The 16,325-nt window shown below is 45.1% G+C and overlaps 1 protein-coding gene across 1 annotated transcript; it reads left to right on the forward strand.

Annotated features, from left to right (window-relative positions):
- Positions 1–10,660: 10,660 nt before the first annotated feature.
- LOC309823556 (protein SPATA31F1-like) lies at positions 10,661–16,038 on the forward strand (the record flags this gene model as incomplete). The annotated part of the gene is made up of 3 exons (XM_082655926.1): positions 10,661–10,748; positions 11,292–11,352; positions 12,318–16,038. The coding sequence occupies 3 exons, from the start codon at positions 10,661–10,663 to the stop codon at positions 16,036–16,038; spliced, it is 3,870 nt and encodes a 1,289-aa protein (XP_082512052.1).
- Positions 16,039–16,325: the final 287 nt, after the last annotated feature.

The following is a 16,325-nucleotide window of genomic DNA, read 5'->3' on the forward strand; positions in this document are numbered from 1 at the left end:
TTCAGGAGTCTGTCTTTAGAGGAATTTCAGTGAACTAAAGCTGACATCCACTAGTAAAATAAACTACCCTCACACACACACACACCCCCCTCAAAAAAAACACCCCAGCACTTTCCAGGCTTGACCACAGGCTCTAAGAATACTTCTGTTCCTTTTACTTAAGATGGCTCCATTTTCTTGGCCAATTTTTTTCCCCTCTAAAGGCATAAAATGTAAAATAGAACCTTAAAAAGTACATCAAAATCCAAATAAGAATCCCAAGTCATTTTAAATTGACGTGGCTTTGATTTTGAGAGTAAACTGTGAGGGCACAACAGAATTAGGCTTAATGAATGAGGCCAAAGACTTTAGTGGTTAATGGAGGAGACAAACCTATGTACAAAAAACACCTTGATTAAAGCGTGTGTTCCCAGATATCAGTGCGCGTGGAGTGTTTGAGAAATTGACAGAATCAGCTCTAATTTCCAGAGAAACAAGTGGTAGTGGTAACGGGTAAAAACAAGTGTCTGGGAAGTCCGAGCTAGTGTAATGAGGCACAAAAAGGAAATAAGAGGTATAAAGACTGGAAAAGAAGATATCAAACTGTCTTTGTTCACAGATGACATGGTTGTCTATGTAGAAAATCCAAAATGGTTGACAAACTGGAACCAATAAGTGATTATAGCAAGATAGCAGGATATAAGGTTAATATACTAAAGTTCATTGTTCTCCTGTATACCAATAATGAACAAGTGGAATTTGAAATTAAAAACTCATTCCCATTTACATTAGCACCTCCCCAAATTACTTAGATATAAATCTAACAGAATATGTATAAGATATATATGAGGAAAACGACAAAATTCTGATGAACGATACCAAAGAAAACCAAATAAATGGAGAGCTATTCCATATTCAAGGAAAGGAAGACTCAATATTATCCAGATGTCAGTTCTTGCCAGTTCTATAGATTCAATGCAGTCCCGATCAAAATCCCAGCAAGTTATTTGGTAGAGATGAACAAACTGATTCTAAAGTTTATATGGAGAAACAGAAGACCTAGAATAGCTAACTCAATTTTGAAGAACAAAGTCCGAGAGGCAAAAAGTGGGACAAAAGGTATAATAGGACCATCTATCTGGCTGTTATGACCTAGAGGAAATTAGATGACTGGCTGTCTAGATGTGTTTGTAAGGTAGTAATATATATGTGGCAACTTGGGCTGTGTGTCTATGTGTGTAAAAAACATGTATTCTCTGCAGGAAACTTGCTTATTTATAAGGGCAAATTGCGGGGTAGGGGGCGGTACTCTGCAGCAGGAAAGGGAAAGAGGGAAACAGAATGCAGTTTAGGAACAGCGCTCTGTAAGAAAAAATTGCTGAGAAAGTCTGAGGAGCAGCCTCCTAAGCAACCAAAGGTGTCTCATCCTATGTTAAATGCAGTTGTAAAAGATGAGCTTTTGCTTACATTTGATTCTTGGCATGAGAGTGACAACTGTTTGGAAAAGACTCGAAGGTAAGTAACAGTGATCTCCTGAAACATGAGAAGGCTTCATTAGGCAAAAACAAAGCAAACGAAACCTCTGAAGGGGAAGATGGGTGGAAGCAACCGAAGAGTGTTCCAAAGGTGGGTAAAGAAGCCCTAACTTTTCATTGAGGTCAGGAGGGAGGAAACCAGATCTAGACAGCTCTCACTGCCTTCTACAGAGCACGTGTTCTGTATACCTTTGTTGAATGAATGCTGCATCAATGACTTGGCAACAGAAAAGTTTGAGATCATGGCATCAGTACCTTTTCTTTTCCTCAAAAATGGACCAGAAAGACTGATCAGACCAAGTCTTCAAAACTCACTTCTAGAAAGTACACGGTCACCAGCTCGTCACAGCCACTTTGCTTCCCCAGAGGTAGAGCCTGAATGGTGAGTCAGGCTAGCAGAGAAGGGGCAACACATACAGTAGCTACAGGTGATTTCTCTCACCACAGGGGAGAGCTACAGAATTCTGGAATTTAGCCAGTTTCCACAAACCACAATGATAAGAAAAGACCAAAATTACCAAAGTCAGAAGTTTCCTGCATTTATCCTAAGTTCTGGGGCATCGTGGCCTGGCCCCCAGGAGGGCAGCTTCCCTAAAGGCATGTGCAGGAAGCTTAAAAAATGCATCCTCTCTGTCCTGGGTTTGAGCTGGGGAAATTTAGCATGAGCAGCGTCTGCACATAAGGGTGAAAAATTTCAAGGTGGTTGATAATTGGCTCCTGGAAGCATGTGCCTGAAAGATTGTGTGAGAGCCTCAGGGAAAGCCACATACCTAACACAGAGAGTGGAAAACCAGCAGAACTAGGATCTGTAAGAAATGCAGAATGCACATACCAACACCATTGCACATCTGGGTGTTATCAACCCAGAGGAGACTCTAAGCAAAACCAAAGGAACAAAAGTCTTTTTAACCCCTCGATGAGACTCCAGCTGTTTGAGGAAATCCAAGCCGTAAGTGATGTGCCTGTTCTCTAGTGACTGTTGTTTTAGGAATCGAGTGCCTCACCACAGTGCTTTTGGAGCCTATTTCTAGCCAGAGTCATTTGGCAGTAGCCTATGTGCTGCTTTTAGTTTCCACCTCTGTAGGTAGAGTGTCTCTCCATTCACTCCTGTTTATATAGTCCAGCAGAGCTGGCTTCAGTCAGCCCAGGAAAACATGGCCACCCTAAATTAACTGAATTGTTTTGGGGTTTCCAAGGACTGAAACTGAGTCTTCCTGGACTCAGCTCAAGAGAATGAGGCGTAAGGGAGGTGCTGCTGTTGTTTAATATTAACCGAAATTTCCCAAAGCCCTAATAAACATGAGGACAAAATTATGGCATGATCTTTAGCCCCTGGAGGCCTGGGAGGAGCTTCATGAAAAGCTGTAGGGCTGGCTTCCCACAAAAGCAGAGTAACAGTTAAGGAACATCACACTATCGGTGACTGACTGCTATGATTGCACTTAGCAAGCAGAACTTCTCAGCAAGATGGAGAGACACTCCTTGTTCTCTGGTCTGGTCCCCTGAAGCACAGATTCAGCCCCATTTAAGGCACTCATTACACCCCATTTATCACCATTCACTAGTTTGTTAGTTCTACAGATACTTGCTGAGTGCAGACTAGTATGTGACAGGCACAGATCAGCCTCTTAATAAATGTTGGTAAAAGGAATAAATGGAACCTCACTCAGCCTGTAGAATGCAGTGTTGAGTATGTGTGTGTAGGGGGCATTAGTGGAGGATTTTTTTTTAAAAGGTATTGTTGCATAAGTTAAATCTTAAAAGTCAATTAAGAGTTCCTACAATGTATAAAGGAAGAGTTATTCCAGAAGGAGGTAAAAGCACAGACAAAGGCAGGCACATAGATCTACAGAGACCCTATTGTGACTCAGAATGAAACCAGACTGAGTGCGGGGTAGGAATAGGCAAGGAAACCTCGTTCCACATAGAATTATCAGTCCAAAGAATTGATTGGAAATAATATGCTTAAAGTGAGTAGAAGGAAATATGTCCTTGGATTTCAGGAATTAAAAATAAACTGACCCGGACCTCACGAAGGACGGCAGGAGCGCCACAGGTATGGCGTCGCTGGCGCCGTCCTGGAGCCGTCTGGACCGAAGGCAAGAGCGCAACGTGCGCGAGCTCGTCCGCCTTGTGGCCGGCGTCCAGGACGAGGCGGACCCCAGCTTCCGGCTCGCCTTGCACTTCGGCTGGTCCAACTTCAGATTTCATCATTTCTTAGATGTCAACAGCCACAAAATAGGAAAGACAATAGAAAGGATTTATGAAAAATTCATCATTCATTCTGATCTCAGCAAAGCTGCTAGTTGGAAGAGATTAACTGAGGAATTTCTAAACGCATCACTTCCAAGCATAAAGGAAATCAAGTACTGTCCACTGACTAGAACCAGAATCTCCTGGAAATTGACTTGTGTTGCCATCCAATCCAATGTGTCTAAAGCTTGTGATGAAAGAAGTATGTTCTTGTTTAATCATCATAACCCCAACCTACTATGGAAATTGAGATCAGAGATTGGCAGAAATAATAGCACTGTCTTGCTATCCTTAAACCTTTAAATGACTTCTCTGCACTTGGCAATAATAATTATCCATATATTGCTCACTAGATGCCAGGTGCTGTTCTAAGGACTTCCATATTCCATCACAGGTCCCCAAGACCACCCTTAGGCTCAGTGGTTCACTGGAAGGATTCACAGAACTCCAAAAAAGAAAAAAATGCTATCCTTACTGTTATGGTTTATTACAGTGAAAGGATACAGATTTTAAATGAGCAAAGGGAAAAGGCATGGGGTGAAGTCCAGGAGAAACCAGGCACAAGCTTCCAGATGTCCCTTCCCAGCGAAGTTGCATGGGGATGCACTTAACTCTCCCAGTGACAAAATGTTGCAAACCAGGGAAACTCGCCTGAGTCTTGGTGTCCAGGGTTTTCTTGGGGGTCAGTCACATGGATATGCAGTGTCCATGTGGCTGCTCTTAGCTACTCAATGTCCAGCACTCCCAGAGGTCAAAGCAAGGACTTCAGGCCTACAGAATCATTCACTGTAAGTCACATGGTTAGCATAAACTGGTCAGGCTGATACAGTGTGGCCCAAAGAATGGCATACAAATATGCTGTACTAGCAGGATATTCCAAGGGCTCAGAGGATATCTCAGGAGCCAGTCAAGGGCCAGTCCTGAAGATCTTTGAGATGTTCAGCGTTTGGGCAACCCAGGCCTCCTGAGTTAACCCTTTAGTGCATACATATATTAACTTAATCTTCACAATAACCTCTGTGGAGTATTCTGTTACTGATAGACTTTCCCTTTGTCTGCACTGAGTTGGTGGCCTGAGAAAGAAAGCTTTAGGTAATTTTTAAAACTGTCCATAAATTCAAGGAAGGGCTATAAAGGTATTTCTGGAAGAGAGAACTGCAGTGCTATGAACCCATGCCCTGAGGATTAGAAATACACTTCTGTGTATTGTTCCTGCAAGGATCATTTTGAAAGAGAAGGAGGCAAATCTTTTTTTATATCTCTTCTTGATTCATTTTGTATAGCTTTCTGGGTAGACTATAGAATTTAATAATTTAGGCACTATGACACCATAATATTAATAATAAACATAATGGCAAGCATTTTTAGAGCATTTACTACATGCCAGGCACTGTTAGTCCAATAAAGACCATCTTCAGTACATACTGTTACTATCATTTTGCCAGGCAAATGCCCTAATCTCAGTTTCATCTGTACCAATGAAAATACCTATGTGGTGCAGAATAATTAAATGAAAGTGACCGTCACTTTTGATTCCTACTTTGATCTTTTTGTTGCCATCTTTGGTTATTTTTCTGTACACCCCCAGTCATAGGGCTCACTGAACACAGTGGAACCACATACCCTAGTTCTTCTGTGGCACATCCTACGTCCTGTACCTGCCCTTCCCCTTGTGCCTGAGGAATCTCATCATTTAATATTAAATTCAAATCTTGTCTATACATACTATGCATTTAACTTGTTTATTATATTTGTTATTGTTTATTTCCTATCTCTCCTTTAGCATAGAAGTTTTACAGGTGTAGGCTTTGCTCCTGATCTGTTCTCAGGCACCTAGAACAGAGTAGACAATAGATATTTGTTGAGGAAATAAATCTGTGTATTCCTTTCTGCCTTGCTGTCCCTCTCTGTCCTTGGCTTCTGCCCCACTTACACAGGCAAAGTTGGTTGGTTGCCCTTTTCTCCTTTGCTGTGGCGTCCTTGACACATCTGTTGTAGTACAGCAATAACTTCACATTTTTTTCAGCTTTATTGATATATAACTTACCATAAAATTCCTCCATTCTGAATGTACAGTTCACTGATCTTTAGTAGATATGTAGTTATGCAACCACAGTCCAGTTTTAAAACATTTCTGTCACCCCAGAAGTTCTCCTCAAGCCCAGTTTTTTTGTTCCCACCCCAACCCCAGACAGCTACTGATCTACTTACTGTATGTATAAATTTGCCTTTCTGGACATTTCATATAAATGAGATTATACAATAAAAATAAATAAATAAATAAACGGACCCAGAGAACTGCATTTTCTGAGGCCAGTGTGGTGGGCAGCCTCTGAGATGACTCCCATTGAGCTCTGCCTCCTGATTCTCATGGCATTGTATAACCTCCTCCTCTGCAGTACCTTGCTTTTGGCCAATAGATTATGGCAACACTGAGGGGTATCACCTTCCATGATTAGGTTACTTCTATCTTGTTAGCCAACTCTCTGTTGCCTTCTTGGTGTGCATGCTTTTATGAAGTAAGCTGACATGTTGGAGAGGCCCACATGGCAAGGCACTGAGGGTGGCTTGTGACAAACAACCAGTGAGGAAAAGAAGCTCCTAGTCCAGAAGAGTCTGAGGAACTGAATTATGCCAACAACCACTGAGTGAACTTGGAAGCAGATCCCCACTTGAAACGTTGGATGAGATTGCAGAACCTGGGCTGACACTTTGATTTTGGCCATGAGGCAGAAGATCCAGGTAAGCTGTGTCTGGATTCTTGACCCACAGATACCATGAGATGATAAATATGTATTATTGTAACTGGCTAAGTTTTGGGTTAATTTGTTATGAAGCAATTTAATAGAGACAGGAAGTGGGGAAGCTCTGATAAATTCCAGGGCTCTTGATGTATGCACTGCAGTTATGGCAAAGGCCTTGGACACAGCATTCCTGTGCCTTACCAATTCTGTGGTGGAGTGTGTTAAAATTTTTTCCTCTTTTTAAAATTGGGTTGTTTGCTTTCTTATTGTTGAGTCTTGAGAGTTCTGTATATATTCTGGATATGAGTCATTTCCCAGGTATATGATATGCAAATATTTTTCTCCCACTATATAACTTACATTCTCATTCTCTTAACATAATCTTTCAGAGGGCAGCCATTTTAAATTTTTGATGAAGTACAATTTATTATCCATTTTGTCTTGTATGGGTCATACTTTTGGAGTTATGTCTAAGAAATCTTTGCTTAACTCATGTTCATGGGTTTTCTTATATAAATTTTATACTTTTAGGCTTTGCATTCAATCTATGATCCATTTTTTTTTTTTTTTTTTTTTTTTTTTGCGGTACGCAGGCCTCTCACTGTTGTGGCCTCTCGCGTTGCGGAGCACAGGCTCCGGACGCGCAGGCTCAGCGGCCATGGCTCACGGGCCCAGCCGCTCTGCGGCATGTGGGATCTTCCCGGACCGGGGCACGAATCCGTGTCCCCTGCATAGGCAGGCGGACTCTCAACCACTGCGCCACCAGGGAAGCCCTATGATCCATTTTGAATACGTTTTTGTATATATTGTGAAGTGAGGATTGAAATTCATTTTTTTGGATATTGATAACCAATTATTCCAGCACCATTTGTTGAAAAGACTTTTCTCCTTTGTTGAAAATCATCTGTCTGTACGTGAGTTAGTCTATGTTTAGATTCTCTATTCTGTTCCATTGATCCGTTTGTCTATATTTATGCCAATACCACACTGTCTTGATTGCTGTAGCTTTATAATAGGTGACTTAGTATATAACACTTAGTATTAATCCTCAAACTTTGTTCTTTTGTAAAGTTGTTTTGACTATTCTGAGTTCTGTGTATTTCCACATGAATTTTAGAATGAGCTTGTCAATTTCTCAAAAAATTGCTGGGATTTTTATTGGGACTGACTTTTATATCTAAATCAATTAGAGAGAGGTGACATCATAATAATATTGAGTCTTCTGACTCATGGACAAGTTGTATCTATTTTTTGAGTTCATTAATTTCTCTCAGCAGTGTTTTAAAGATGCAGTGCATTGTTCTTACATTTTTGCTAGATTTATCCCTATTTCATGTCTTTATGATATTTTCAATGGTATTGATTTTTTCAAATTTCAACTTCTATCTGTTCATTACCAGTATACAGAAATACAGTTGTATCTGTATATCAGCTTTATATCATACAGCCTTGCTAAATTCACTTATAGTTCTAATAGCTTTTTTTTTCAGATTCCACAGGATTTTCTATGTAGATGATCATGTCATTTGTGAATAAAGGCAGTTTTCCTTCTTTCTTTCCAACCTGGATGCCTTTCATTTCTTTTCCTTACTTCATAGCATTTGCTAGGACCTTCAGTACAATGTTGAATAGAAGTTCTAAAAGTAGATATCCTTGTATTATTACTAATCTTAGAGGATAAGCATCTAGTCCAGGGGAACTGGGAACTGGGCTGCACAGCAGGAGGCGAGCGGTGGGTGAGTGAGCGAAGCTTCATCTGCCGCTCTCCATCGCTCCGCATTGCTCTCATCACCACGTGAACCATCCCCCCCCACCCCGTCCGTGGAAAAATTATCTTCCACAAAACCAGTCCCTGCTGCCCAAAAGGTTGGGGACCACTGATCTAGTCTGTCACCATTAAGTATGACCTTAGCAGTGGGATTTTCTTAGATTTCCTTTATCAGGTGGAGGAATTCCTTTTCTAGTTTGCTGAGATGTAAAAAATTAGGAATGCATGTTGGATTTTGTCAAACGTTTTTTCTACACTGTTGAAATGATCATATTGTTTCTTTTTAGTTTGTTAATATGATGAATTATATCAGTATGATGATTTTCAAATGTTAAACCAATCTTGCATTCCTGTGATAACCCCACATGGTCATGGTTTATTTTCCTCTTCATAATTTTTTGTTTCAATTTGTAAAATTTTGCTTAGAAGTTTTGCATCTATGCTTATGAGGAATATTTGTACTTTTTTTTTTTTTTTCCTTGTAATGTCTCTGTCTGGTTTTGGCATCAAGGTAGTGCTGGCCTTATGGAACAGGTTGGGAAATAGTCCCTCCTCTTCAATTTTACAAAAGAGTTTGTGGAGAATTGGTATTATTTCTTCCAATGTTTGGTAGAAATAACCAATAAAGACACCTGTGGGGACTCCTCTAGGGGTGCAGTGGTTGAGAATCCGCCTGCCAAAGCAGGGGACACGGGTTCGAGCCCTGGTCCGGGAAGATCCCACATGCTGCGGAGCAGCTAAGCCTGTGCACCACAACTACTGAGCCTGCGCTCCAGAGCCCATGAGCCACAACTCCTGAAGCCCGGGCACCTAGAGCCCGTGCTCGGCAACAAGAGAAACCACCACAGTGCGAAGCCCGCGCACCACAACGAAGAGGAGCCCCTGCTCACCGTAACTAGAGAAAAGCCCACGTGCAGCAATGAAGACCCAACATAGCCAAAAATAAATATAACTAAATAAATTTAAAAAAAAAGAATCTGCTGTAAAAATAAATAAATAAATAAAATTCAAAAAAAAATAAATAAAAGCCTAAGGAAAAAAAAGAGCTCTGTAAGGAAGTCTCATTAGTGAGTCTCAATGGAAGGCAGTGTTTACATTCTCTTCTCACTCATCTGCAAGCTTGAGGCCACACAGTCTGGGAGGCATTCCTTTCTGACTCCCACAACGTCATTTAAAGATGCTACCACCGTGGCCTTGCCGTGGTCCCTTCATGCACCTCTGATTTCCCATCATCCACTGCCTGTAACATCAAAGCTCTCCATTTCCACGCCATAACCAGACTCTGGCCATCAGGCTGGTGGAGGGTGTGGAGAGTGGAGACAAAGTGGGAGAACAGACAGTGACTGTGAGAGGCACCTTCAGTCCTTGCAGACAACCAGACACCCTCATCTGCAAACAAAATCACCACATTCACTTCTCTAGACAGGTAGAGGTCTTTGACACCACAGCTGCCTTGTGAAAGAGGAGAGCTTTGTGATGCAGTCTGGTGGCCTGGTTCCGTTGTCTGTGAGGCGGAGATGACAAAGTGTAGCATTGGAAGTCACTAGGCGCCAGGACTCTGAATGCCTACATATAGGGATGGTTGGTCTCCTTGTGCTAATGAGTAGATCATGTTGAGCCCGACTTTTGTTCTGTGGGATTTGGGGTTTCCCTTATATACCTATGGCTCCATCTTCATTATTATCCTAATTGTCTGGCAAGTGAAAAAGTGTTACCATGGATTAACATTGGAACATAAAAGGAGCTGCTGCCAGGTAGGGAAACACTATGACCATGACTGAACTAATTAAGCCTCAGATAAGAAGCTTTTAAGCTCTCAGTGTCTCTCCTTTTATCCTTCCTTTTCCCCTCCCTCCCCTTGATTTTTTTTTTTTTTTTTTTTTACCATCCGTTAGTTACTCTTATAAGGTATTTCCCTTCTCAGAGCCTACAAATAATTTCTTACCAGGCTATCCCTGCAATGTATTCTAATTGAAAACTCAAGAACGTCTCTCTCTGACTTGGGTTGAGACTTGGGTGAAATGGAATGTGCCTCACTGGATCTTAGAAGACTTCCCATTATGGGAGATTTTTCTAGTTTGTGGTCCATTAAGGCATTTGTAAATTGAAGTTCTTTGGTTATTAGACCTACACACCTTTTATTCTGTTCCACCCTTTCTCTTGTTTCATCATAAGCATGATACACAACTTCTCTTAGGAAAAAAATGGGAGGTATTGAGGATGAAAGAACCTCAAAATGAATCAGAGTAAGAAGAGAAGGGAAATATTGGGGTGAAAAAATAGAAATATGGAAAGTTAGGAAAGTTAATAAAATACAGATAAATTACAAGGGATTGGGAACTGTATATTAGCTTTGTCTCAGTTTGGACATGAAAAAGAAAATGGTGTCCCAACTTCATACTCTTAACTCTTTTGTCTTTAAGCGTCACCGAAAAGTCAGACAAAGGGCTAGAGATGCAGCATCAAGAGGTAATGTCCCAGTCTCTGCTCTGACTTCTCTCCACTGTGGGTGAGGCTCCCATGAACCCTGTCCCTCAATGACCCCTGGTGCCAGGCACCAGGTGCTCTAACCACTGAAGGCCCAATTTCCCCAAGTTGACAGATTCTCCCAGAAGACTTTTTTGGGTGGTAAATCAGAGCCTGGGAATGTTCCAGAATTCTCCACCTTACCCCTGGGAGTGAAGAGGAAGTAGGGGAGTGAGGAAGTAAGGGCTCTGTCCTTAACTGTGTCATTTACTAGTTTTATGACCCAGTGGATGTCAGTTCAGCTCTCAGTCTTGTTATCCATAAAATGGGCATGATGATGCTGTCTAACTCACAGTGTGGTTGTGAAGGTCAAAGGAGATTAGGTCCAGGAGAGCACATCATACCTGGCTAAGTTGTAGTCAGACGTGCCTCAGAGCACTGGCTATTGGGGTTTGCCGTCTCCTGTCATACAAAGGTCTCCAGCTTCCTGTAGGATGTCCCTGAATCCTCTCCCGTTCCATGTAACGCTGTCTCCTGGTTTCTCAGCTAGGAGACATTCCCGGGAAGAAGCTGAGAAGCCGTGGGAGCTGCTGTCTGTCATGAGAAGGTGATCTCTTGCTCTTTGCAGTCTCCCAACTCCTAGCCTGGCCTGTGATCATTTCTCCGCTTGGCCTGTGGCAGGGTTGGGGAGGAGCATAATGGCTGGGACGTAGCCAGACACAGTGGAGCCTGGACACTGGTTGGGGGTTCCCAGAGGAGAGGGTGGGATCAGACGCCTCAGGAGACAGGAGTCCTGCAGTTCTGCTCTGGGCTAGGCTCACAAAGGTCCTGGAATTCAGGATTTGACTAGTGCAGGATTTAAAACTACATGGGTTTTCACTCAACCACAAGACAGGTTAGGAGGATAGATAATTAATTAAGTGCATAAATCAGTCATCATTTTCATATTCTCTTTACAGCTAGACCCTTTCAAGGGCAGACCCCTGGACCCTGCTGACATACCTCCTCTGGTTTTGTCTTCAGGGAGGCCAGTTCCTGGGACAGCCCTCAGGCAGGAGCTTGTCATATTGTCCCCCTCTTAAGATCTCTAGAGAATAGGGATTGTCTTCCAAGAGATGTTGTGTATGCCCTGTAATCCCCAGAATGCGGAGTTCCCACAAGGACCTCCGTAGCCCCAAACGAGGCTGACTCCAGGTTCTATCTGGTGATGTTCCTGGTGCTGCGCCATCAGCTAACCATCGGCTCCCCCATCTGCCTGGTTGCCTTCTCCTAGTTCAGCTACTCAGCACAGGTCAGCAGAGAACTCACCCACCTCCCAGGCTCTCAAGGCCCTGCGTTCCTTTCAGTTGTCTGAGACTTTGCCCAGCAAGCCCCAGGCTCTCAGTCCAGCACACCATTACTTGCCAAGTGACATTTTCCTAGGAAGAAAAGTAGATGAGTAAACCCCCAGTGGGTGCAGGCCTCAGAGTTTACAGGGCTAAGGGGAGCAGTGTCAATCTCCAGGCCACACCCTTGAAAAGAGGCAGATGTCATTCCATCAGTAACAAACGGTTGCCATGTTTCCCTTTCCAGCCAGGGCTGGCTTCCTCAGGAGGGGAGCGTGCGGCAGATCCTGTGTGCAGATCCCTGCTGCCAAACCTGCAACGCTGTGGCTCTGGAGATTCAGCAGGTGGTGGTGGGTGAGAACACTCTGATCTCCCCCACTTCAGGGGGCCCATTGCAGGGCTCCTCTTGCCTAGAGGTTTTGTCCACGTCTAATGTGTCTTTTGAACAGAGTCTGGAGCATGGCCCACACTCCAAAGACCTTTCATTTCCATCTGCAACCCTCACAGTGTCACAGAAATCCTTAACCCAGTCAGCTGCCCAGTCACCTGGTGCAGCCGGCGTCCACGATTTCTGGGCTGAATACCTCATGCTGAGGCAGGGATTTCATGTGCCAGAGGTGCCCAGGGGCCCAGAGACTATGTTTTCTTCAAGGATTGAGGAACCTAGGGTTTCAGTAAAGCTGCAGGAGATGATGCAGAGCAACCTCAACCTTGTCTGTGGGAACCAAGGCCATCAGCCCTTAAATTCCCAGGTGTCTCTGCTGCCCCTGAACCGAGAAATTACTACCCTGACACATCCTGTGGCCTTGCAGATGGTCACTGTCCTCCCTGCCCACCTGCCATTCCTGAGTCCTGAAGTCCTGAGGCAGCTTGAGCTACATGTAAAAAAATGGATGCATTTCCAGAGGTGGGGGCTCCCCAGACGTGTGGAAGAGTCTCTGAGGCAGCTTATGCCAAATCCACCATTATTTTACCAACCTGTGTATAAGCAACCAGTTTCTTTCATTCAGAATGATACTTCTCAGTTCTCTGTTGAGAGATTTGAGACCATTTCATACCAGAACTTGGGTCCGTGTATGGCTGGCCAGCCTACCCAGGCCTTCTGGGTTTCTGAATGGTCCATTATGGACCCAGAACAAATACACTGCTACCAGCAAATCCCAAACCATATGGCTCTTGCCTTGCCCACTTCAGCCCTTAAAGAATTAAGTGGCCTTTATCTAATGCCTGGGCAGCAGGCTAATGACTCAGTGGGCCACGTGCAGCCGAAATATAGCCAGCTATTCTGTGGTCTTCCTTCTCTGCACAGTGAGTCCCTGGTTGATGCCTTCTTGGGTTCTCAAGGCCTCTCCATGAGTGAGAGCATGTCCAAGCCCCACTTGAAGGATCCTTTTCTCTTCAAGGAACTCTCCTTCCTCCCTCTGCTGCCTAAAGCTCCACCCCAGTCAGCTCCACCCTCTTTTCTGTCTTCTCAAAATTGGGTTGCTCCATCTGACAACCAACAAGCTCAGATCAGTGTCCCATTTCTGACCCTGGATGAGTATGAAGCCTTGGAGTGGCACCTGCTGCAGAGGCAGCTCCAGCTTCAGTGGGACTGGCCAGGTGTTTCCCAGAGAGATCAACACACCCAGAGCCCTGTGCAGTATAAGCCCTGTGACAAAGCCCAGTCTTCTGAGACTGTGAAAACTTCCTGGCCAGGGCATCCCACCTCAGTCCTCACACGAGAACTACTCTTCCCACAGCAGCATGCCAGGAGACAGCTGGAATTCCGCCTCCAGAGACAGTTGATTCACCACCGCTGGGGCCTGCCGCAGAAGATCCAACAGTCCATTCAATTGCTCCTGTCCCCCACTAATCAGCAGACTATGTCCCGGAGCAACACATCCCTAGACAGTGTGAATGGCTCCCGGCCTACATCTCTAGAGACCGCTGGGGCTGATGACCCATTCTCACCCATTGTGGACCCAGTGACAGTCCCCATGCCACACTTGTTTGACCAGGCCAAGGCAATATTGCAAAGCCATATCGACTCCAAATGTGGGCAGATTCACCAGGGCAACGTCCCTGCCTGTGTATATAGCTCTTGGGAGTGCATAATTCCTGGGGGCCTGGAAGTGACTCCCTTCACCTGCATCCCAGAAAGCAAGCCCCTGGAACCACAGGCAGCAAGTGACCCGGACCTACAACAGAAAATTACACCCTGGATGCTGACAGCCCTTGATCAGCAGCAACAAACCTCACCAGATGCTGTCATTGAACATCCTAAGCTGCCCCGAGCCCTGTCTGAGGACTCCATTGAGAAACTGGAGACAACTTTACGGCACAAGTATCTGGCCTTCTTGTCAGGGCTGCCGGCTCCTTATTATGTGGCTCTCTCTAGGGACATGGCCCCAGCAATCACTTCCCAAGCTATGATCACAGAGATGGTACCTGGGCCTATCGAATTCCCAACAGAACCTCTGACTCAGATGACCTCACCTGAAGAGCAGGGTCTAAGTCCTGGGTCAGGCTTTCAAGATGCCAACAAGGCTTGTGCAGACATTGCAGATGAAGTCCAGGCTGAAGTGCAGGCGGAAGAAGTAATTGAGATGGTGCCTCTAGAAAGTCAGGCAGAGCCTGCGAGGCCCTCCTCACTTGGAGAACACAAATTGGCCAAACTAAATTTCCATCTGAAAAATAAGATGCTAGAGATGCAACTGGGAATTCCCATGACGGCAAGGAAGTCCAGGAAACAAATTGTAGCAGCCTCAGAGAACATATGCACACAGGAGTCTCTTGGGAGTCTAAACAACCAAGGAAACACACTGCTCCAGGAACTCCCCATCCCACGAGATATGCCACGTGCCCCAGATCCAGAATGCCTCTATTCCAAAGAACAGCTGGCCACTGAGTTGAAGGCAGCGTATCAGAAACAGAAGCAACCCAGTTCCAGTGCAGTATCCCACGGTTCTGTCCACTGGGCCTCCAATATCTCGCAACCCAGTGGGGACCTGACAGAGGCCCAGGTGCTTTGTGGTCAGCTGGAGGCCAGTGTGAACAACCACAACCTGAAGGAGCCCTGGAGCCCTGAGCCCCAAAGCCCTGACAAGAGCAAGGACTCAGCCCAAGTACCCACACTGGCAGAAAAGAGAGAGGAGCCAGGCAAACCCAAATCGGCCGGGGACCACAGAGAAGGGGATGCCGGGTTTGCAGTCTCCTCCACAAGAGAGAAAAGCCACTCTGCTGAAGCCCAGAGGCCAGAAGGGATGCTTCTGAAAGGGACACCCTGCAGCCCCTGGCGACGGAGACATCGCTTTCACCCTGATGCTCCCTGTCAACACAGTCCCCAGCATCGCCCTCAGCTTAAACCCCCAGAGCTACCTCCTGGAGTCCCTGGGGGAAAAGACTCTGAGAAGAATGACCTGCAAGAGAATCAAGCCAAGCTCAATGTCATCCTCAAACCAGCAAGGGTTCCTGAGAAGGCCCAGCCTGTGGTGCCCCAGGTGTCACAGGGCCAGCCTTTCCTAGGCCAGCTCACTCCGGGTAAGCCGTCGCAGGGCCGAACTTTACAAGGTCAGGTTTTTCAGGGGCAGGTGATGCAAGGCCGTACTCACAAGAGGCCCAGCTTTCCAGAATCTGGCTGGAGAAATAAGATGAAATCTTTTCTGCACTTTATTAACCCCAAGACAAAAGGCAAAGGGCGTGAGGAATCCATGTCCTCCACATCTGAGAAAGTGGCCAACACCAGAAAAGAAAATGTGGGAAAGAGCCTGGCTTCAGCCAAAAGTCCCAAGGGGCAAACTAAGACGGAGAAGACAAGAGGGGACTCTAAGGCCCAATTTCCGCCCACTGGGAAGCAGGTGGGCTTGGCGTTCTTGGATGTGCTCCGCTCCCCAGACAGTAAGCTCCGGCACCGCCCCCGCTCCCATCAACTCCACTCTGCCTCAGTCTCGGGCATCCCCTGCTGCCGCCCTCGGCACCGTCCTTGAGTGGCATGTGTCACCCAACCAGGGAACCCACCCTAATTCCCAACTCTCACCTCGGAGGGAAGCACTGGTCTGCTCAAGAAGACCCCGCTCAGTCAAGAGACTTTGTAGTCTCTCCAACGTCAGCATTCCTTGAAGAGAACTGCTACTGTCATTTTCATTATACAAAAATACACTGTATATCTCTAAGTAGAGTGGTGTGCATCTGCTCCTTCTCTCCACTGCGGTGTGTTCAGGGAAGGCATAAAGGAGGTAAATGTCCTTCCTATCTAGGGAAGGGGCTTTAACCC

The sequence above is a fragment of the Grampus griseus genome (assembly GCF_964374135.1).
Source record: "Grampus griseus genome assembly, chromosome: 6".
NCBI lineage: Eukaryota > Metazoa > Chordata > Mammalia > Artiodactyla > Delphinidae > Grampus > Grampus griseus.